The sequence below is a fragment of the Dipodomys spectabilis genome, unplaced genomic scaffold (assembly GCF_019054845.1).
Source record: "Dipodomys spectabilis isolate Male_0828 unplaced genomic scaffold, ASM1905484v1 ptg000175l, whole genome shotgun sequence".
Classification (NCBI taxonomy): Eukaryota; Metazoa; Chordata; class Mammalia; order Rodentia; family Heteromyidae; genus Dipodomys; species Dipodomys spectabilis.
The window spans coordinates 6,310,896-6,334,001 of NW_024870852.1; the positions used below are offsets into that span (position 1 = coordinate 6,310,896).

Sequence of the window (23,106 nt, forward strand, 5' to 3'; positions counted from 1 at the left end):
AGCCACCTTCCCAGCCCAAGGGACATGGAATTCCCATGGCTGTTGTGGGATATGGGGTGTTCACACTCTTAACCTGGGAGAAGAGGTAGAGTACTGACTCAGTCTCACAGATACTTAGTGACTCGTCCATGTAGATAGAAGGCGTGGGTGACTAGTGGTGGCAAGCAGAGGTGACATGTGATGAAGTCCAGATATGTACCAGGCAAGGAGGCAAGGATGCCCTAAAGGGATTTGGGGAGTCAGGAGGAGGTGCTGGTAGAAACAGGTCCTGGAGACTCAGTGGGCTTTGGGCTCAGGAAGAATGGGGGGCATTTTCTGACCTGGCAGAGCAAGAGCAGAGGCAGGAAGTCTGGCTTGGTATGGGATTCCTTGGACTTGGGCATGGCATGGGGAACCTGTTGGCCTCTTTAACGGGGCACCCACCTGCTGGGACCATGCTTTAAAGGCTTAGGCCTACAGAATGTGGCAAATAAGGAGGCAGAGGCACCTGGGTCCTACCTAGTGAGCCTTAGAGCTTTGGCTAGGTGATCTCTTTAGTTACTTTGTGAAAATAAGAGGAAACTTGCCTGAGGATGGCCTGTACTTTTTTTTTTTTTTTTTTTTTTTTTTTGGGTCCGATCGTGGGGCCTGAACTCTGGGCCTGGGCTCTGTCCCTCAGCTCTTCAGCTCAAGGCTAGCGCTCTACCACTTGAGCCACAGCGCCACTTCCAGCTTTTTTCTTTTTGCTTATGTGGTGCTGAGGAATCAAACCCAGGGCCTCATGCATGCAAGGCAAGCACTCTACCACTGAGCCACCTTCCCAGCCCCGGCCTGTACATTTTTTTGTTTGTTTGTTTGTTTGTTTTTTTTGTCGGACGTGGGGCTTGAACTCTGGGCTTGAGCACTGTCCCTCAGCTCTTCAGCTCAAGGCTAGTGCTCTACCACTTGTGCTACAGCGCCACTTCTGGCCTGTACATTTTTTATTGGTATTAGAAACATGATGCACAGAGGGGTTACAGTTGCATAAGTCAGGTCTTTACATTTCTTTTTGGCCAATGTCACCCCTTCCCTCCCTCTTTTCCAGTTTTTCCCTCCCATCCCCACCCACAAGTTGTATAGTTCATTTTCAGCATGGCGTCTAGTGAGTACCATTGCTACATTTGTTTACCCTGTGGATGGCCTTTTATCATCATTTTAGTGATGTGTTGGGTTTTTGTGGATTGTTATATAAACTTCTTATGAAAGTTGTTGGGTATAACTCAGATGGACAATCCTGTTGGTTCTTTTGATGTGAAGGGGACCTTCATCTTGAGCCATGAATTACATTAATGACATGATCAGAACAGGATCAAATAAATAAAGCACTTGGAGGAAGAGGGATACAAGGGCTAAATACTGCAAAAGGAAAAACAGATGAGCCCTGGCGATTGCAGGTGTCTTGCATGGATTTGGTTTGGTTTTGTAGTCCACTAGTCAGCTCATAGGGCTTAAAACAGAAGTTTTCTCATGATCGACTTTCATGGTTTCTAAGACAGATTCTCAGGCTTTTCTAACTAACTCTGAGGTGGTTCTCTGTGTTGTGTTCTGTGTATGTGCATTTGCCTGTTGCATATTAGCACCTCATACTTCAGTCATACTGGGTATTGTGGATGGGGGGATTCCCAAGGGCAAACAGAGACCCTGCATCTCAAGGAAATGGGGGAATGAACTAGTGCTATATATGTGGGTTCTGTAGTTAAGAGTGGAATGTGGTCCTGGAATCTTATTCCATTTTAAAAAAAAATAGAATTGCTGAGCGCCCGTAGTTCAAGCCTGTAAATCCTAGCTTCTCAGGAGTTGAGATCTGAGTAGAGCTGTGGTTCAAACGGTAGCATGCTGGCCTTGAGCACAAAAGCTTAGGGACTGCACCCTCGGCCCTGAGTTCAAGCTCCAGGACAGCACAGACACAGACAAAAAGTCACAGTGGATAGGGGAACCACTGCAATGAAACCAATTTGTGTTTCTGCAGACTTAAACCTAAGCACAGGGTGCCACCCTGAAATACCACGGTGCAGATGCTCCCTCCTCTGAGTGTGCCTGCTGTCTCTGAGCTTCACCTGCAAGGCTGCAGGACCTGTGATGCCATGCATGATCAACACCATCCCTCTTCCCTGTTTCCCTATGGAAGTCTTTCTCTTCCTCCAGGGATTGTTATCTTATTGCGGTGGAATCTGTGTGTCTCGGGCTTCGGTGGCTCTGTTACCTCCCAGAGCTTCACTGCGCTTGAGCATGGCAATATCCAGGCTGGCTGCCTTTTCAGCCTCTGCTTCCTGACACCTGCCTTTCCCTTACTCCTTTGCTTTCAATGTCTTTGTCTTCTTTTATTAAGTTCCTTTGAGGGTGATGTCAGTGGTTCTCATTCTAGTTGATTTATGCTGTCAATTTCAGCTCATCTTGGGCTTGTTTTGGAAATGACCAAGCCTTTCTTTCTAATCCTGAGTGGCTAGGGCGCAGGATTGTTTAGAGTCCTCCTAAACCAGAGTTAGCTCCCTTCCCCCTCTGTTCTGCACTGAAACCTCGTTAGTGTGGAGGGAGGTTCTCTACCTCCAGTGTGGCTGGAGGAGAGCTGTACTGCCTTTGAGGACTACCTCTAATCTGCTCCAGACACCTGGCTCCCTCTGACCTCTGAAGGTGAGGTGGGGTGGGGTGGGAGTTCTTCATGGCTTGTCTTCCTTGTCCATGTGCTTTGTTCACTGAGTCTAGGATGCTATCTGGGCCTTATGTTTGGAGGCCTTGTAATCATGATAATTGGAGAGTTCATAGATGAGGTTGCAGAATGAGAATGCCCACTGGCCCCCTCTCTACCTCCATAGTACTGGGAGTTTCAACTCAGGGTCTCAAGCTTACTAGGCAGACACTCTACTTCTGAACCATGCCTACAGCCCCACCTTCCCCTTATAAGTCTTCCATTAAAAAAAAATTACTATATATTAGTTGTACAGGGACATTCCTTGAGCCATTTCTACATGTGTAAACAATATATCCCTACCACCACCCTCCTCCCCACCACCCCGCCACCTTCTGACATTTTCCCTTCTTACCCCTTCTTAAAATAGTTTCAGTATGTTTCATTGTTCTGTTTTCATACATACAGGTAAACTACATCAACCATATTCATCCCCATTCCTCTAGCCCTTTCTTGTACGGATCACTTTGACATCAGGCCTTACTTTCTTGCCTTGGCGGTCATCTGTAATCCTTCTTATTTTATACTTCTCACCATAATTGAGATGATAGGCACACGCCACTCCATGCAAATTCTTCTGTGAGGGTGGAAGAACTTCCTTTGCTCAGGACAGCCTGAAACTAATCCTCTCAGTCTCAGCCTCCCATATTGCTAAAACGATAGGCACTCATACCACTGTACCCAGCTATCAGTCAAGGAAAGGTCTCTTGCATGGACTTTTTACCTCGGCTGGCCTCAAATCTAGATCCATCTGATCTCAGCGTCCTGAGTAGTTAGGAATATAGATGAGCCACCAGACCTGGCTTTATTTTTATTCTTCGTTGTTTTGAACTGCTTGAAAATGAAGTTGCAGATGGCATAATGACTCACCTCACTCACTAGAAATGAATCTCCCATGTAACTATAGTATCATTTATTAACCTGAGAAAATGAACTTTCTGTCATATTCTCTAAAATACAGTCCACAGTTAATTTCCCCAGTTGTCCCTAAAATATCTTCTATGGCTGTTACCCCATTCCTCCAGGATCCAGTCAGGCTCATGTGATACTTTTGCTTGCTGTATCTCTTTGGTTTCTCAATAATAAGCTCTACCCTTTTCTTCTCCACATTATCATCTCTTAGAATCCAGGCTGGTTTGTCTCATGGATTGTCCTAGAGTCTGAATTTGTTCTGAGACTGCACATAATAACCACGATGTTCAGTGATGTGTTGCATACTCCCTTTTATTATAAACTAGAAACTGGGCCTAAATGCATGGATGACTCAGGGTGAACTTACTTTTTTTTTCTTTCTTTAATATCAAGCAGATGATGTCAAGCCCTTTGTGTTCTTTCATGCCAAGTAGGCACATGATAACAGGATGGAGAGATTTTTGCCCATCAAATAAAATATTTACCACCCTCTCTACTAAGAAAGAATCTTAAAGCTGGACGCCAGCTGTACAGGCTCATGCCTGTCATCCTAGCTACTCAGGGGGCTAAGATCTGAGGATTGTAGTTTGAAGCCAGCTGTGGCAGGAAAGCCCATGAAATTCTTATCTCCAATTAGTCACAGAAAACAAAGAAAGCAGGAAGTGTTGCTGTAAATTCAAGTGGCAGAGCACTAGCCGATAGCCAAAATTGCTTAGGGACAGCATCCAGGTAGAGTTCAAGGCCCACGAGTGGCAGAGAGAAAGAGAATTTTAAGCAGTACATTGGAGTGAGTGGCCACCAGTGAGGACCTGGAGGGATGGACCTTGGAAGGCCTCACTCCAGCTATTTCAAGGCTTTGGGCTCCATTGGTGTGGGCCCCTTTTCTATATCATTTACCAGCCATGAGACTTTGGCCAAGCTGCCTGGTCCCTTACAGATGTTAATGAGCATCAAATGAGGCTGTATCTGTTCCTGTCCTCCTTCACCTGGGAACTCTCTAGAAGGGAGGAGGCAGAAAGGATGCACCCCCATGCAGCAACAGGCTCCTGATAAATATAGTAGAAGTGAATGTGTGTCTTGGCCGCAAAGTCAGCACACTGCCTAGATGGGCCTACTGACCTCTGAATCTGTCCATCAGAAAATGACATTTGATCCAGATCCTCTTGAAGCCCGAGCAGCTCCTGCTTTAGTATTGTCTGTTTCTGGGCTACTTGCTCCAGACCAGGTTCCCTAAGATTGCTCTTCAGATCTGTTATGGGTGGTTCCTACCTGCCTGTTGGCCCTGCTTGCCTGTCCGTGCTCCCCCACCCCTCCACCCCCGCCCCGCAGTTGCTTATCCTTTTCCTCATGGCCCCTGCTTCTTACCTCTCTACTCTTCATTTTTAATCAAGTGACTGCCAAAAATAGCTGACACAGGAATAAATGACAAAACTTGTTACCAAAATGTAGGAGGGAAGTTCTATTCTCCCCACCCCACCCCTTTTTAAAAAAAAATTTGGACCTAGTATGCATGACTTCTATTAAAGGGCATGTTAACCTTCTTTATCATCCTCCATATGACACTGGTAAACATAATTTGCATGAAGTCCTGTTTGGAGATAGCTGACTGATAGTAGAATTTTCCTTTTTCTAAAATGTATAGTCAGCTGAGTTTCTACTTGGGTATGTACAACCACCACTGTGATCAGCAGATAAAACCTTACCACACCTTAAGAATTCTCTCCTGGCCTTTTGTACCTGGCTAGATCTTTAACTAGTTAAAATGTATTTTATGCTAAGAAACCTTTGACCTGGAATAGTTGGTAATGTCATATTTCATATTTTAAAAGGAGATTACCCAAAAGAAAAGGAGAGATATGGAGAAGAAGATAGGACCTAGTGGTATTGGATTGGGTTGTAGATCTTATCCCTGATCTTCAAAAGTTGATGTTTCTGTTTACTATATACAAGGCCTAGAAACAGTGACATTATTTTACTAGCCCACCCAGTACCCAGGTTTTGGTTCCTAACTAACCATTCTTCATTATAATGGTTGGCTCCAGGGTGGAGGTTAGAAAAAGACAAATTGAATCTGACACATCTTGTACCATACATCTAGGCACTTGCTGGAAGCATTTTGGAGGGTAGGGAGGGCGCTGTCAAAAGGAACAAGAATCAGCTTGTACAGGCTGCTTTGGGGGAGCTTTGGGCAATGTACTCATAAAGAACAGTCATGGTCGTAAATTTCAAAACTGAACGAGAAAAGGATGTGATATTTATAAAGGAGAAAGGGAAATGGAGATGATATTGGACAAAAAAGGAAAACTTTTGTTTATAGAAGGGTATCAGTTATATAAAAGTAGATGCAAAGCCAGGCAAGTTGGTGCATACCTATAATCCCAGCTCTCAGGAGGCTGAAGCAGTAGTATCATGAGTTCTAGGCCAGCTTGGGTTACATAATGAGATTGGAACAATAAGATTGGAAATTCATAATATTTAAATCCTCTGTTAGACTATAAAGCTAGTGATAATAGCTACATAGTGTACAGTTTATTTTAAATGCTAAAGGCTATGTTTGAAAGCTACAATACCTACTGTCTTTAGCATCTCCATCTAGTGGGATGTCAAGCATAAAGGATGACCCACTGTAACATAATAACACTACATAACACTCTGTGGTACCGTTACCAAAAAATGCGTAGTGTGGCCCTAAACACAATACATAATAGAGGAATATTAGACTAGGAAATGAGGAAAGCTATAAATGCTTTGTAAAAAATATGGAACTATGTCTGAATACTAGAGTACATTATTAAATTGATACTCCTTTTTTTTTTTTTTTGGGGCCAGTCATGAGTCTTGAACCCAGGACCTAGATGCTATATTTTGCTCAACGCCAGCGCTCTACCACTTTTATCCACAGCTCCACTTCTGGTTTTTTGATGATTAATTGTAGATAAGAGTTTCACAGACTTTCCTGCATAGGCTGGCTTTGAACCCATGAACCTCAGATTTCAGCCTCTTGAGTAGCTAGGATTATAGGTGTAAGCTACTAGCACCAGGTGGTGAACAAGCTTATTCCTAAAGAGATGCTAGCAATTTCCCAGCACCAGGTGATCTGATTCATAGGTAGTCAGTAATCAGGAAATGTCCTTAACTGGGAAAAGTTTTCCTGGACACATTGTAGTTTGCCTTTTTTTTTTTTTTTGGCCGGTTGTGGGGCTTGAATTCTGGGTCTGGGTATTGTCCTTGAACTCTTCAGCTCAAGGCTAGCCCTCTACCTCTTTAAGCCACAGCTCCACTTCTGGTTTTCTGGTGGTTAATTGGAGATAAGAGTCTCATGGACTTGCCTGCCTGGGTTGGCTTTGGACTGCGATCATCAGATCTCAGCCCCCTGAGTAGCTAGTATTATAGGCGTGAGCAGTGCCTGGCTTGGTTTGCTTTTCTTGAAAGGCAATTAGGACATAATCCTGGTGTTTAAGTGGATGACAGTTATAGCTCCTCAAAGCCAAATCTGTATGTATTTCTTAGAGATTCTTGTGAAATTGTCCTGCAGTTCAGATTCAAGTTGGTATTTGTTTGGGAATGAAAGGTTTGGTACCAGATTTGGTTGTTGTTATGGTAGCAGAAGCCAGGCCTTTAGTCCTCCAGAGGTGCTGTGTTTTGTTCTTGTTTTATTCACTTTCAGTAAAATTTAATTCTGTTCCTTCATGGTGCTTACCATAAGACCCAAGCAGGGCCTTTTACCTTTGTAAGACCTGATGGCACCTTAAGAGGAACTGTATCTGGGTTTATTGTTAACTCACATACATTTCCACTCTGCAGTCTTTACTAGAGTGCTGTTTGGAATAAGTGATATCTTTTCCCAATTTTCAGTTAAAAGCAGTATATTAGGAAAGCTTACTTTCTTGCTTCTAATCTAACAGAATTCCTTTCAAAGAACACTTGTAAACAATACCATCAATTCCTTAAGTATTTGTGGGTTCTGGGGATAAGTTGGTGCTAGGTTAGAGTCCTAGCCTTAAAGCTGGGATAGGCAGGTTAGCATGGAAGGAGCCATTAGAGGCCAAGGGTCATATGGAACCTGAGCCAAAGGATATGAGACTCAGTGAAGTAAATCCTATGTATGAATCAGTTGCACAGCCTGTCAGAATGGCTGTTTAGATTGAGGGTAGCTTCTGATTAAGGGTCCCAGTGATCCTTTTAGATCAAGGCAGAAGGACACAGACATCATTTCCCCTGACCTTTACCTCTGTCCCTCTCTGTACCTTCCTCTAAAGAAAAGTAGCCCCAGTTCTCTAGGGGACCTTGGGTCTGTCCTATGGCTCTTATTTTGGACCTGTCTTCTCTCTGCCTGGAATCCTCATATAGCTCATAGTGGATGGGCAAAGTGCTTGTCATTCTTGAAGGTGAACTTAGCAACTGCCCTCAGCTCCACAATGTCTTCACCTGCATTCTGATCTTTGTAGATGACCACCATTAATGTCTTCTTCACACAACAAGAAACCCCTCAAGGCCCCAGGTAGTTTTTAGTCACGCTTGTGTTGAGCATATACCCAATTAATGTTAGTCAAGTGACAAAGTGATAAATGCCATCTCTGATGGAAAAGGGGTAATCTGATTCAGCCAGGCCACTGTCAACAATTACAGAGCCCATCCTGACTGCTGGGTACTACCAACCTGTGCAGATGTACTCCTGCACAGGTGAGCATGTGAGGCTGGCACACAGAGTTCTTCCAGCTCAGCTTAGGAGACTTTCTGTTATCACCCAGTTAGAGGAACCCAAGATACTGGCCAGTGAGCTCTGTAGAATGCTGTAGGTCTTTCCATTCTGGTTAAGCTATAAAATCCTTGTTTGGAATGGTATTGAGTTCAAGGTCAAGACTGAAGTCTGAGTAGTAGAAGAGCCAGTCTTCACTCTAGGTGCAATTCTAAATTCATGTTACATTTCCCTAAGGATGTGACACTTAAAACCTGACACTATAATAAATTGATGTTATTTGGATCATTCAAGATGGCGCCCATTCCAAACGACATGCTGACTATCCTCTAGCCTTGCGGTGTATTCCTAAAAATTTGTGTTTGAGGGAATTTTATAAGTCTAACAACATTTTCTCTTTGATATACATTCCCTCTTTAGATGACCTCTACTACTTTAAATGGCTCCAGGCCCCTCTGGCAGATACTGTAGCTGGGTGATTGGTGAAAAGCATGCTCCATGTGAGTGGTCGTTGGCAGTGCAGCCAGTTGGTACCATATGGCTTTCCTCTGTCTTAAAGTTGCCATCCTGCCTGCTGTCAGTTGGCTTCACTGCATGGTTATAAAACAGGCAGAAGAGCATTTGTGACAATGGAGTCATGACTCTTAATCTGGCCCAGAAGGAGGAGCACTGGGCTCAGGACTTTGCAAACAGCTGCTTGTCCTTTGACCAAAGTTACTTCCAGTCCAGTTCTAGTTTCACTGGGAAAGAACTTGATGTCAGACAGCTCAGAAGGGTGGATGCTGGGTTTCTGACTTGCTGGCCAGGCCACTGACAAGGTTGTCTGGGGCATTTAAGGATTTGAGTATCCAGCAGTTCCCCAGCCCTGCAAACAGAAGGAACCAGTTTCGTGATGTTTTATATTTTGTGAAAAATGGTGATTAAGTTCTCATGCTAGCCCATAAAGATGCTGTACGTTTCCAGAAAGAACGGCAAAATCATTGAGTCGCTAAATTATTTATCAAGTCAAGAAGAATTACTTGAAGTCGAATTGACAATATTTGAAGATGTGGGTAGGGAATTAAATGGGGAGTTGGCCCCTTAAAAGTGCCACAGAATTACTTTTAGGTATTATTTATGATTAAGCAAAATATTAACATACTGCTACTTTGTAACTAATAGCGTTTGCCTCCATGCATCTAGATCACTAATATAATTTTAATACATAGAATTTATGACAGGGTGGGTTTTGACTCCCAAAATGAAATGGCAAGAGGGAGAGAGATGTTTTTCTGTGACAACAAATAAGAATTTGAAAGGAAGAGGAGGAGTAGGAAGAGGAGGAAAGAAACATCACAGGTGTACACTAATGATTAGTAAGGAATGCAGGAGCTCAGCAGGAAAGAGGGAAGCCCAAATACCCCAATGGCCACTACCCCCAAGGGGAAAGGTGGCCATTGTAGGGACTGGTGTTGGGGTGCTGACACTGAGCACAAGGGTCCCCCAAGCCCCACCTAGAGTTGCCTGGGAGCAGAGCTGCAGAAGGGGAGGATGGAGAACCCTGGCTGTGTGCCATAGGAGATCTTTGTAGACGGGGGCTCTTTTCTTCCAGGTGTGCCTGCATTCACTCATGTGCTGTATGTCTACAGAAAAGACTGTTAAGCTGTCAAATAGTGAACTACCTCGGTAGTTCCCGATGCCGTGATCATGGTTTTGGTCTCGTTTCTTTTAGGTTACCCCTGTTTCAGGCCAGTGCTTTTGCATTTTTGGCCCCTGCTCGAGCCATCCTGTCTTTAGATAAATGGAAATGTAACACCACAGGTAATTGCAGTTATTTCCACATATGTCATGGGGGTCCTTTAATGCAGGTGATTTGTAAAAGGGAGGTCTGGACATGCTGGCCCAGCAACGTTCACTCCTGGAAGTAGGCACAGAACACACCAGCCCATAAACAGCTCCAATCTGTGGATCGTGTCTGTCTCTCTCTATCTCTATCCACTCATTCATCCCTAATCCTAGAGCAAATAAGGATCAGAAGTTACCTCATTTCTCCATGCTAATGAAATTGATAAATGTGGGAACAGAATAGAAAGAAAAATGTTTGTGCTATTTTCCTGCCTCTCTCTTTCAGTGGATTTTAGGACCCACCAGTAATCACTCTTGCTGCGTCAGCATCCTTTCTCTGAGACATCTTTGCTTTTTTAAGGATCTGGCTACTGTGGTTTTCTGCAAATGACTTTTATTCCCCTTCCTCAGTGATTGCAAAGATCCTTCAGGCACCTGATTAGGTTAGGGACAGATAGGAAATTGGAGAAAATCAAAAGTCTGACTGTCGTCCTCTCAAAAGGTTCTAGGAGCCAAGCTTTCCAGCCTTCATTTCCTTCCTTGCTCCTAGGAGTTACTTTGTGACCATATTTGGGGAACTGGAAAAGGCCCTTCATTTTATCTTGGTTTTTACAACCTCAGTCCAGCAACCTTGTTGTCAGACATTTCAGTTTGCTGCTTGCAAAGGTTGGTTTTCTGCGTGAAGCTGGTAATGAATGGGTAGCACCATATCAGTCAGGTTTTAATATGTTCGGGAGCTCTCAGTCAGTAGATTTGGTTTAAAACTAGGGCTGGGGAGTTCACCTGACAGGATGATGAACCCTACTTTGTGTAGGATGAATTTGAGAGATGGGTAAAAAGATTCTTAAGACAGGGAGGAAATCTTCTTAACGGGTAAGATGACTGTGTCCTATGAAACATCAGTATCACTACAAGAAAAACTTTGTTTTGTTTTTGTTTTCAAGATGTTTCAGTTGTCAATGGAACGACAAAGATGCTGCAGCTAGAAGACAGCTGGTATCCCCGGATCCGTGAGGTAAAGGATGGTCATTTCCTCCTTTCTTGACTGCTTTGTGTTTCTGGGGCTTCAAGACTGGTGGTGCCAAAGAAATTGGGGTTGTGTTTACTGCAGCTTTCTTTCTGTTTTCGAGTACTGAAATGTTTATTTCTACTGTTCAGCTAAACCACCAGACTATGTGGTTCTTTTCTTCCTGCAGGTCCCCAGACCTGTTCACTCACACCCTCCAACCTAACTAGCTTGTAGCTTATAGCTCACTTGGAAGAGCTGAAAGGCTTGTTGACAGGCAAAAGAATTGGTCCTAGAGCTGCAGCATTTGCCTGAGTTTGTTGAAAGAACTAGAAAGATATTTGCTAAAGTGGACTTGAGTAAGGCCAGTGGGTAGCAGTCCCCATCACAAAGAATAGCTCATGATTCTTAGATCTCAGCCTCTTGAGCAGCTAGGATTACAAGCTGTCAGCTCCTGGCCTGTTGTTGTTATTATTCTATGCTGGTCCTGGGGCTTGAATTCAGAACTGGGGTTCTGTCCCTGAGCTTTTGTGCTCAAGGCTACCACTCTACCACTTGAGCCATAGCTCCATTTCCAGCTGCTGCTTTTTTTTTTTTGGTCAGTTGTGGGGCTTGAATTTAGGGCCTGGGTGCTGTCGCTGAGGTTTTTCTCTCAAAAGTAGTGCTCTACCACTTTGAGCCACAGTTCTACCTTGGTGTTTTTTGTTTTTTTTTGATAGTTAATTAGAAATAACAGTCACGGACTTTCCTGCTTCCAGCTAGCTTTGAACTGCAGTGCCCACATCTCAGGCTCCTGAGTAGCTAGAATTACAGGTGTGAGCCACTAGTACCTGGCCACTTCCAGCTTTGTGGTGATTAATTAGAGCTAAGAGTCTCATGGATTTTTCCTTCCCCCAGGCTGGCTTTGAAACATGATCCTCCGATCTCAGCCTCCTGCATAACTAGGATTATACATGTGAACATTGGTACAGTCTTGAATGTATCCTGGAACTTCAATTCTATTTATGTATGTTTCCTATGTACCTGGGATGATAGACATACACCATCATGTCTAGGTTTTGTTGTTGGAAATTGGGTCTCCTGAACTTTTTGCCTAAGCTGGCCTTGAACCACAGTCTTCATGGCCTCCCAAGTAGCTAGGATTACAGGAATGAGACATTGTGCCAACGTCTTTGTTTCAGTGACATTTTTAAATGGTTTCCAGAAACTGAGAGCCCATTACTCATGCCTATAATCCTAGCTACTCAGGAGGTTGAGATCTTGAGGATCATGGTTCAAGCCAGCCTGGGCAGAAAAGTCCCCTTGAGACTCTTTATCTCCAATTAACCACTCAAAACTGGAAGTGGAGCTGTGGCTCAAGTGGCAGAGTGCTAGCCTCAGGGACAACACCCAGGCTCTGAGTTCAAGCTCCATGACCAACCAAAATAAAAAGAACAAAAATTTAAAAATAAATGGTTTCCAGGCTGAGATTTGAGGATTGTGGTTCAAAGGCAACCCGGGCAGGAAAGTCCAGGAGACTCTTATCTTCAACTAATCACCAGAAAACTGGAAGTGACGCTTTGGCTCAAGGTGTTAGAACATTAGCCTTGAGCAAAAGAGATCAAGGACAGCACCCAGGCCCTGAGTTAAACCCTATAACTGACCAAAAAAAAAAAGGCTTCCAGGAGCTAATTCCTTAACACCAGGTCTTTGTACTACAGTGTTTCCTGTAAGTCTGGCTTGGAACTACCATATTTCTTTCTAATTTTGGCAGTGCTAAGGTTTAAACTCAGAGCCTTAACACTTGCTAGATACTCTTGCCACTGAGCCACACCACCAAGAGGAAATGCTTTTTTTTTTTTCTTAAAGGAGAATTCTAAGTTTTTGTCTGTCTCATTTATTGGTGGAAAGGGCAGGCTACCTTTATGTTCAGTGCCCATTTCAGTATTTCTCTTACATTAACAACACTGGGCCTCAGTTACCTCTACTGAAACCTTTGTGGGGACCAGGAGAGACTTTCAGCTCTTGAGCTTGCTGTCTAACTTGGGGTTACAGATGACATTTGGAGTATATGACATCCAAGCAGCTCACCTCATGTCTGTGCCATCTCTTATTTCAGATCCAGGGGGCCATCATCATGTCCTCATTGATAGAAGTGGTCATCGGCCTCCTCGGCTTGCCTGGGGTCCTGCTGAGATACATTGGGCCCCTGACCATCACACCCACTGTGGCCCTCATTGGCCTCTCTGGTTTCCAAGCAGCGGGAGAGAGAGCGGGGAAGCACTGGGGCATCGCCATGCTGTAAGTGTCCTGGGAGTATCTAGAGGGGACAGAGTGGGCCCCACCCTCCTATCCTCCTCCCCCCTCCCCCCCCACCGCCATCGTGGGGCAGCCTTATGCAACATCATTTGGACAGTTACACCAAGAGACATAATTTCATGTAATTCATGCTAGAGAATAGTCGGAGGATTTTTTATTTATTTATTTTTGGTGAAGGAGAGGACATAGAGGCTTGGGAAGTGACTCACAGTCAAGTTATTCCAGAGGCGAATTTAGCAGTGACGTGTAGAGTGAAGATTGGATGGTTTTTGTTTTTGGTCAGTCATGGGGCCTGAACTCTGGGCCTGGGCGCTGTCCCTCAGCTTCTCAGCTCAAGGCTAGTGCTCTACTACTTGAGCCACAGCACTACTTCCCACTTTTTCTGCTTATGTGGTGCTGAGGAATTGAACCCAGAGCCTCATGCATGCAAGGCAAACACTCTACCACTGAGCCACCATCTCAGCCCCAGATTGGATAGCTTTAAGCTTTGTTAATGGGATACAACTGTGGTGTCATCAGCTCTGGAGTTTTTGAAGTCATGCTAAGTCTTGTGCACATGAGTTGAAATACTAAGAAGCTACATTACTTAGATGGGATTCAAAGAAATTTCCAGACTGGTAAAAAGTAAAGATGCTCTCAGAAGGTGTGTTTTCACTGATGGTGTGACCTGGCTCTCTAAGCCAGAAGAGCTCTGTCAATACATGTTACTCAGCCCTGATCCTTTTACATAGAATATCAAGTTCATTAAACATAACAATGTCTTATATTAGTGAAGAAATATAGGTATTAGTGGGGAAATACAGGACTTTGATAATCTTTTTGTGTGTGCCAGTCCTGGAACTTCTTGAACTCAGGGTCTGGGCACTTACTTGTTTTTAGCTCCCCCCACCTCCCAAGGCCGGCTCTACTACTACCTGTGGTGCTCTAACCACAAGTTCTCTCTCTCTCTCTTTTTTTTTTTTAATGGTATGGTTGATTGGAGAAAGAGTATCTTGGACCTTCCTGCCCCCAGGGTGGCTTTAAACTATCATCCTCAGATACCAATCTCCTGATAGCTGAGGGGTGTAAGTAGGAATACAGGCGTGAGCTACCAGAGCCTGTCTACCAACAAGTAAACTTTCTAAAAGAATATAATAACATTAGAAAATAATGCAGATAACATTCATTGACTTTTTTTCTGTGCATCAGGGGGTTACAGTAATTAAACATCATCACAAATTAAGGTATGTGAACATATCAAAGATATATCATTAAAGGTTGGTCACACTTTCTCTAACCAGCATGGCCATGTAGTTGACATAATATTTCTTCAGGGAAATTCAGTAAATACCAAAAGAGGAAGTATTGTATTTACAAAACAGAAGCCTATAACAAAAGCACAAAACAAAAAAAGGAACCTGACCCACTTAGCTTAAAAAAAAAGTGTTAAAAGTAACTCCTAGTTCAAAAGGAAATTGAAATTTCAGAATTACAAATAATTTAGTGAACGATGACATTAACAGCACAAACCACATTTAGAGCACTCTGGGTTGTTCTCAAGAAATTCATAACCTTAAGCCAGGCACCAGTGGCTCATGCCTGTAATCCTAGCTACTCAGGAGGCTAAGATCTGAGGATCGAGGTTCAAAGCCAGCCAGCCCGGGAGGAAAGTCCATGAGACTCTTATCTCCAATTAACCACCAGAAAACTGGAAATGGTGCTGTGGCTCAAGTGGTAGAGTGCCTACCTTGAGCTGAAGAGCTGAGGGACGGTGCCCAGGCCAATTCCAAGCTTCATGGCTGATACTACACTCCCCACCTCCCCAAAAAAATCATAGCCTTTAAGGCAAATAAAGTACATGGAACATTTATCTTTAAAGCTAGAAAAAATGAGCATAACAAGGCTCATGCCTGTAATCGTAGAGGCTGAAATGTGAGAATCATGGTTCAAAGCTAGTCTAGGCAAAAAATGCTAGCTAGCCACCAAAAAGCCAGGAAAGGATTTTGTAGCTCAAGTTATAGAGCACCAGCCTTGAGCAAAATAAGCTGAAAGACAGCACCCAGGTTCTGAGTTCAAGCCACAGGATCGGCACAATTAAAAAAAAAAAAGAAGAAGATGCTGACTAGAAAGGCTTTATTTATTTATTTATATTTTTGGTCCGGTCGTGGGGCCTGAACTCTGGGCCTGGGCACTGTCCCTCAGCTCTTCAGCTCAAGGCTAGCACTCTACCACTTGAGCCATAGTGCCACTTTCGGCTTTTTTCTTTTTGCTTATGTGGTGCTGGGGAATCAAACCCAGGGCCTCAGGCATGCAAGGCAAGCACTCTACCACTGAGCCACCTTCCCAGCCCCTAGAAAGGCTTTAGAGTAATGTGAGGATACACAAACCTCAGAAGATTAATGCTCACTGTAAGTAAGTCAGAAAATAAAGTAGCAAATGAACAGACACAAATTGTATCATTCAGAGCTAATTCCTGTGTGCCTTTGGGACATGGCCTTCTTACCTGTTGGTGTGTGTGTGTGAACATGTACATACAGTATCTGAGTGTTTATAGTTAATTCATAGTTGTACTATATCATATGGCACGTTGTGTCTGGCAGATACATTGTGATCTTTGTACATACTTCGGATTTTCTTACTCTATTTAGGAACACTTTGGCAATGCATTAATATTGTGGTTTCACTTCACCATTAAGAAATATTAGGGGGGCTGGGAAGATGGCTCAGTGGTAGAGCGCTTGCCTTGCATGCCTGAGGCCCTGGGTTCGATTCCTCAGCACCACATAAGCAAAAAGAAAAAAACTGGAAGTGGCGCTGTGGCTCAAGTGGTAGAGTGCTAGCCTTGAGCTGAAGAGTTGAGGGACAGCGCCCAGGCCCAGAGTTCAGGCCCCACGACTGGACCCAAAAAAAAAAAAAGAAAGAAATCTTAGGTCAGCCAGGTGCCAGTGGCTCATACCTGTAATCCTAGCTACTCAGGAGGCTGAGAACTGAGGATCGAGGTTCAAAGCCAGCCCCGGCAGGAAAACCAGAAGTGGCGCTGTGCCTAAAGTGGTAGGGCACTGGCCTTGAGCTGAAGAGCTGAGGAACAGCTCCCAGGCCTAGAATTGAAGCCCTACAACTGACCCAAAAAAAATAGAAAGAAAAGAGATATTAGGTCAGTGAGGTATACTACATCTTCCCCTAAATGGCATTTCTAAGAAATAAAATGGCCATATCCTAGCTAAGAGGATTAGCATCTCTCTGGGTATATGAATTGTCCACAGGCAGTCAGTGCTAACATAGAAACTTTTGAGTCTTTGAAAAAAACACAGCTGCAACAACCTTTAACTTCATTTCTTCTTTCCTTCTCAGGACAATTTTCTTAGTGTTGCTGTTTTCTCAGTATGCCAGGAATGTTAAATTTCCTCTCCCAATTTATAAATCTAAGAAAGGGTGGACTGCATACAAGTTACAGCTTTTCAAAATGTTCCCTGTGAGTATGACTTCCTACCCTCACTCTCCTCTCCCTGGTGCTATTGTCTTTTCTTCAGAGCTAAGGTATTAGATGAAGGACAGGCTGGGACACCCACATCTGTGGGGTGACATTGGGGTACTTATTACCTCCCCAGGCATCATGGCTTTAAGATTTAGAAGCTGTATAAAGTTCACCTCTGAAACTGGAGCCCCCAGCTGGCCTGTGCAGGCATAAAGTCCATTCTTGTTTTCCTAGCCAGACTCTGGAAGGGCAGCTTGAATTGCCCTGCATAAAATTGCTTCTAGTACAGTTCTTATCAAAGAGTAGGTCTGCAGAATAGTGATCATCTCGGGTTCTGGGGGGATGGAGGGGGTGGGGTTGTGACACTACAGGAAAGGAAGGTTGTGTATGTCCAGTAGCCTCTGGCTCTGCCAAAAAGCTTTGCTTGACAGAGCTTCTCTCCTTGACCACTTCAGATCATCCTGGCCATCCTGGTGTCCTGGCTGCTCTGCTTCATCTTTACAGTGACTGATGTATTCCCACCTGACAGCACCAAGTATGGCTTCTATGCCCGCACCGATGCCAGACAGGGTGTGCTTCTGGTAGCCCCCTGGTTTAAGGTTCCATATCCATGTAAGTATCTGGGTGACTAAAGGGCTCCAGAGTCCGGGAGGTCCCTATTTAGAGGGGTTGGAAGTAGCATGAAACACTTTTCTTTTTTCCAAAACATCTAAAGGTCTGGCAGTTTTGGTGATTAGAAGATTAGACAGTGAAAAAAGGAAAACTTTTCCCCCAGAGAATGGTCATCAGAACACAAGTACTAACCAGCTTCCTTCTTAGGTTAATTGCTTGGCTTTCTACCTCTGCTAAGATTTAAATCCTTGGCAAGTTTGGCCTTTAGTAGCCAAGATTTGAGGGCAAGGATGAAACTGCTTGGTTCCAAAATGAGCCACCCGAATCACAATATTTGAGTAGGAGAGGCCTGGAGATTAGGAAGCAAACGGCTCACACATGATAGGATTTATGTAATCTTTTAATGGGCAGCCATAATCTTTTTAATTTGGTCACAGCTGCGGAGGTAAACCAATACTTACAAGCACCGGAAGATGGATCTTAAGTTTTAGTTAAGAGTGTTGGGTGACTCATGGGGGCAGAGCATATGATCTCCCACTGGAGTATCACCTGGAGTCACGTGTAGTGTTTTCTAGACCCCAACCCTCGAAGTCAGACTCATGAGCCCAGCGTCATTACCTGTTTAGTTGTTGTATTGCTTCCACCATTTTGAGTTTGTATTAGAACAAAGCCTGGGCTTAGTCAGATTAAACCGATTTATTTATCTAGTCTTTTGTATTTTATAAAGAAACAAAGGGGAAAAGCAAGAGAAGCCAAGAATAATTAAAGTTAGGTCAAACTGCTCTAAGCATGTTGAATAATGACAGTGCTGGCATTGGTCCTTTTTATTCTTGATACATTCTCAAAAGCTTTAAAGTCTAGTCTTTCTAACATAACATTCTCATCAGATCACATGAGGCTAATTGTATATTTATACATACCTATCTTGTTTCCACAAAAGAATGTACATGGTTCATAAACATACCTCTAATCCTAGATAAAATGAGATTAAAAACTACTTGGTGAGGCTGTTGGGAGGCAGTGGGGGAGGGCAGGTGTGATGCTGCTGCCCAAGCACATGCAGGTAGCCTCTGCCTGTACAGGCAGCTCCCCAGGCCAGGGGCCAATAGGAGCAGGAGGCAGAGCAGGCATTCCTGTTTCAGGACTAAAGATTCCTCAGGTGTGACAGGGTGAGTGGTGTAACTATGATGATGAATGAGTACAGGGCAATTCTTCAGGTTAACCCCTTAGTGGCTGAGCACTGGTAAATTACCAGAGATCCCCTGGATATAGAGCAACCTCCAGAGACCTAGAATGAGTCTCTCCAGTGATTCAGATTAATCCAGAGACAGGTTTTATTTCATGTTAGGAGCCTTCAGTGTAGAAAGAATTAGCTGGATTGGCAGTTAATATATTTCTGTCTGGTCCAAAGTGACAACAGAGTCAAGGTTGAAAAGTTCTGTTGTAACAAACAAATTTTAGTTTAAAAAGGTGAAATACGATAGCTTTAAGACAAGGTTGGAAGCCATCAAGTTACTTGTGAGTGTGTGAGTGTGTGTGTGTGAGTGTGTGTGTGTGTGTGTGTGTGTAAAGAGTATTAAAAATTAAAAGATTATGAGGCTGGAAATTTGGCTTAGTGATAGAGTGCTTGCCTAGCATGCATGAAGCCCTGGGTTCCATTCCTCAGTATCATATAAACAGAAAAGGCCAGAAATTGGGCTGTGGCTCAAATAGTAGAGTGCTAGCCTTGAAGAAGAAGCTTAGGGACAGTGCCCAAGCCCTGAGTTCAAATCCTAAGAATGGCAAAATAATAATAATATTATTATCTAAATTTGTAATAGAATAAAATTTTTAGGAATTAGAGTTAAGGACCTCAGGTAAAAAGAAAATCATAAGGGTGAAGAGATTGAGAAATTGAAAAACTTTCTGAAAATAGCACTGGTGGACTGTCCCCTTTTCCAGAATGATTGGAACAGTAGTGTTTGGATTTCTGATTTTTTTTGGGGGGGGGTGGGGAGGAAAGAGTGGCTGTCATGTCAGGGCTTGGATGCTGTGAGGCTTTTTGCTCAAGGCTAGCACTCTACCACTTCAGCCATAGCTCCACTTCCAGCTTTTTTGGTGTATAATTTGAGATGAGTCTCATGGATGTTACTGCCCAGGCTGGGTTCAAATAGTGATCCTCAGATTTCAGCCTCCTGAGTAGCTAGGATTACAGGCATGAGCCACCAATACCCAGCTGGATTTTGGATTAAAAAAAAAAGAAATACATAATGAAATTTATTGGGGATGGAACCCACGTCTAACCACAAAGTACATTTATATTTCTCTGACACCTTATACCACAGCCTGAAGAATATTTGTGCTGTGTTTTAGTGCCCTGCATTTAACTAATTACTTGAGGTCAAGTTTAGAAATTTTATGGTGCCCAGATGGTTCTTAAAACATTAGATTTTGGAGCATTTCAGCTTTTCAGATTAGAGAAGTTCAACTTGTAAATGACAGGATAAAATAGGAATCTCCCCTAAAAATCATGACAATGAAATGAAGTTGTAGTTCCACAGTGGTGATACAGAAACAGCATAAAGGATTATTTAGAAAATGCTCAAATGATACCAGGCACTAGTGGCACACACCTGTAATCCTAGCTACTCAGGAGGCTGAGATCTGAGGGTCCTGGTTCCAAGCCAAGCTGGGCAGGAAAGTCTGTGAGACTTTTATCTCCAGATAATAACAGAAAAAGGTTTGTGGTGCTGTACCTCAAGTGGTAGATCACTAGTCTTGAGCAAAAGGAGCTCAGGGACAGCGCCTAAGCCCAGAGTTCAAGGCCCAAGACCAGCCAAAAAAAAAAAAAAGCCCAAATATGACAGTTAAGAAAACCTTGAGCCAACCCTGAGAGGAAGTGCTGACCAAGCCTGTTACACACCTGCTTGGGAGCTGCACCTTGTACCCTTGACCTAGTGATCTCAATCTGCTCTGATTAATCTCACAGGGCAGGGCAGCCCCATGTGGGAGCAGTTCTACCTTCTTAGTACCCTTTCTGTTCCATCTTTTCCCAAGCTCATCCTTCCTCCCTGTTAGCTGTAACACAAAAGCCCTTCTAGGTACCTTCCATGCCCCACACATCCCCCTCTGCTGAGCTTTAGTTGTTCCTATACTGCATCCCTTCTTCATCCATCTCCCCCTCCCTCCCCCTTGCCTAGCAGTGCACTAACTGCCTCCCTTATACCTGGCTTGCCTTCATTTGAACTTGAACTGTCTATCCCTCTGTTGTTCCTGGTTCTCCTGGAGTGTATTGTACCCCAGGCTACAGGACTGATTTCTGCCTGAAAGACTGTTCCATCTAATTCCCCTTCCCCTCTCTCTCTGCTTCGTCTTCAGTAGGTATATTGTACCTAGTGGTTCAGAGAAGGGCCAGTGACTTTATCAAGGGAGACTGTTCATATTAACAGTGAATGGCAGATATACTTTTAAAGAAAAATATATCCAATTAATGATGGTACTCTTTTGTTTTAAAATATAAAATTCTCTGCCCTTCCCCCTCCCCCCCCCCCCCCCCCCCAATTCTGTGGCTTGAACTCTGGGGCTATACTCTGTCCCTGAGCTGTTTATTTTTTGCTTTTAGTTTTGCTTTTTTTTTTTTTTTTTTTTTTTCTGGTTGGTTATAAGGCTTGAACTCAGGACCTGGGTGCTGTCCCTGAGCACTACCATTTTGAGCCACAGCTCCATTTCCAGTTTTCTGGTAGGTAATTGGAGAGAACAGTCTCATGGACTTTTCCGGCCCAGGCTGTCTTTGAACCATGATCCTCTGATCTCAGCCTCCTGAAAAGCTGGGATTAGCAGCATGAGATACCAGCACCCAGCCTTAGTCCTGAGCTTTCATGCTCAAAACTATTGCTCTACCACTTGAGCCACAGCTCCACTTCCAGCTTTCTGTGGTTAATGAGATAGAGTCTCATGGACTTTTCTTCCTAAGCTGGCTTTGAACCATGATTTTCAGAGCTCAGCCTCCCAAATAACTAGGATTATAGGCTTGAGCCATCAGCACCTGGCAACTTTTTTTTTTTGTGACACTACTGGGGCTTGAACTCAATGTCTACAGTGTCCCTTAACCTTTTTTGTTCAAGGCTGGCACATTACCACTTGAGCTACATGTCTACTTCTGCCTTTTTGCTGGTTAATTGGAAATAAGAATCTCATAGACTTTCCTACCCAGGCTAGCTTTCAACTGTGATCCTCCTCTCAGCTGAGTAGCTAGGGTTATAGAGGTGTGAGCCACCAGCACAGGGCCATTTTTTATAACATGGTTTGTGGTTTACTTTTAAAAAGGCAGAGTGTGTGTGTGGGGGGGGGGGGAGGGCAGTAACATCGTTGGAATTTAGATTTAGCTAATGGTTTTTCATTGTGTTTTTATTTGGTGCTGTCACTTTGTACTGTATTCTCTATAGCAATGTCATAAATCGTCTTCAAATAAATTTCCTAACACAGCAGAGTATGTGGAATTGTTAAGACACTAAGCCTGATAAGGAGCATCTTCCACTTCCAACCAAGTGGCTGCTTTTTTTAGATAAAGATATAGAAAGGATCAGTCCTTTCCAGAGGCCTGACTCAGTAACTTTCCCAGACATCTGGTGCTTCAATGGCTGAGATTTCAAAACTAAATTTCCAGGAGCTTCAAAATCTAACCTGATCTTGCAGAGAGATAGAGATGTCTGAGGTGCTCCTAACTTCTGCCTTTCCCTCTAGGAGAGTAAACATGGTTTACTTTACTTTTCACGTTGTCTTCCCTCCTCAGTTCAGTGGGGACTGCCCACCGTGTCCGCTGCTGGTGTCATCGGCATGCTCAGCGCCGTCGTTGCCAGTATCATTGAATCCATCGGTGACTACTACGCCTGTGCCAGGCTCTCCTGTGCCCCACCGCCTCCTATCCATGCAATAAACAGGTATGATATGTCTCCTGGAAGCCCCATTCTTTATCCAGGCTATTAGTTTAGATAACCTAGGAATTTCAGTATGAAAGCTGCCACTGAGCAGGACTATTTATTGCCTGTTTGTCTTTGGGCAAATCATTGCTCTCTTTCACCCTCTTTCCCTCATCTGTAATATAAAACACAATTCCTGCCCTTCTTTCCAGTTGCTCAGACATTCTATGAAAATTACTTTAAACAGGCACTGGTGGCTCACTCCTATAATCCTAGCTACTCAGGAGGCTGAGATCTGAGGATCAAGGTTCAAAGCCAGCCCAGGCAGGAAAGTCCGTGAGACTCTTACCTCCAATAAACGACTCAAAAACCGGAAGTGGCACTGTGGCTAAGCGGTAGAGCACTCACCTTGAGCTGAAGAGCGCAGGGACAGTGCCCAGGCCCAGAGTTCAAGCCCCACGACTGACCAAAAAAAAAACAAAAACTTGAAACGTTAGCCAAGGGCTGGTGGCTCATGCCAGTAATCCTAGTTACTCAGGGGGCTGAGATCTGAGGATCATGCTTCAAAGCCAGTGCAGGCAGGAAAGTCAGTGAGACTCTTAATCTCCTGTTAACCCCCAAGAAACTGGAAGTGGTGCTGTGGCTCAAGCAGTAGAGTGCTAGCCTTGAGCAGAAGAGCTGAGGGACAGCTTCCAGACC

At 43.9% G+C, this 23,106-nt stretch overlaps 1 protein-coding gene across 2 annotated transcripts in view; it reads left to right on the plus strand.

The window, feature by feature from the left end:
- Slc23a2 (solute carrier family 23 member 2) overlaps positions 1–23,106 on the plus strand; it is a 126,184-nt gene that overhangs the window by 85,126 nt on the left and 17,952 nt on the right. For both annotated transcript variants that reach the window (XM_042694498.1, XM_042694499.1), the window contains exons 6-11: positions 10,027–10,115; positions 11,084–11,154; positions 13,244–13,425; positions 16,774–16,894; positions 17,353–17,509; positions 22,281–22,428. In XM_042694498.1, the coding sequence (XP_042550432.1) occupies positions 10,027–10,115; positions 11,084–11,154; positions 13,244–13,425; positions 16,774–16,894; positions 17,353–17,509; positions 22,281–22,428 (768 nt within the window). The remainder of the gene's footprint in view (positions 1–10,026; positions 10,116–11,083; positions 11,155–13,243; positions 13,426–16,773; positions 16,895–17,352; positions 17,510–22,280; positions 22,429–23,106) is intronic.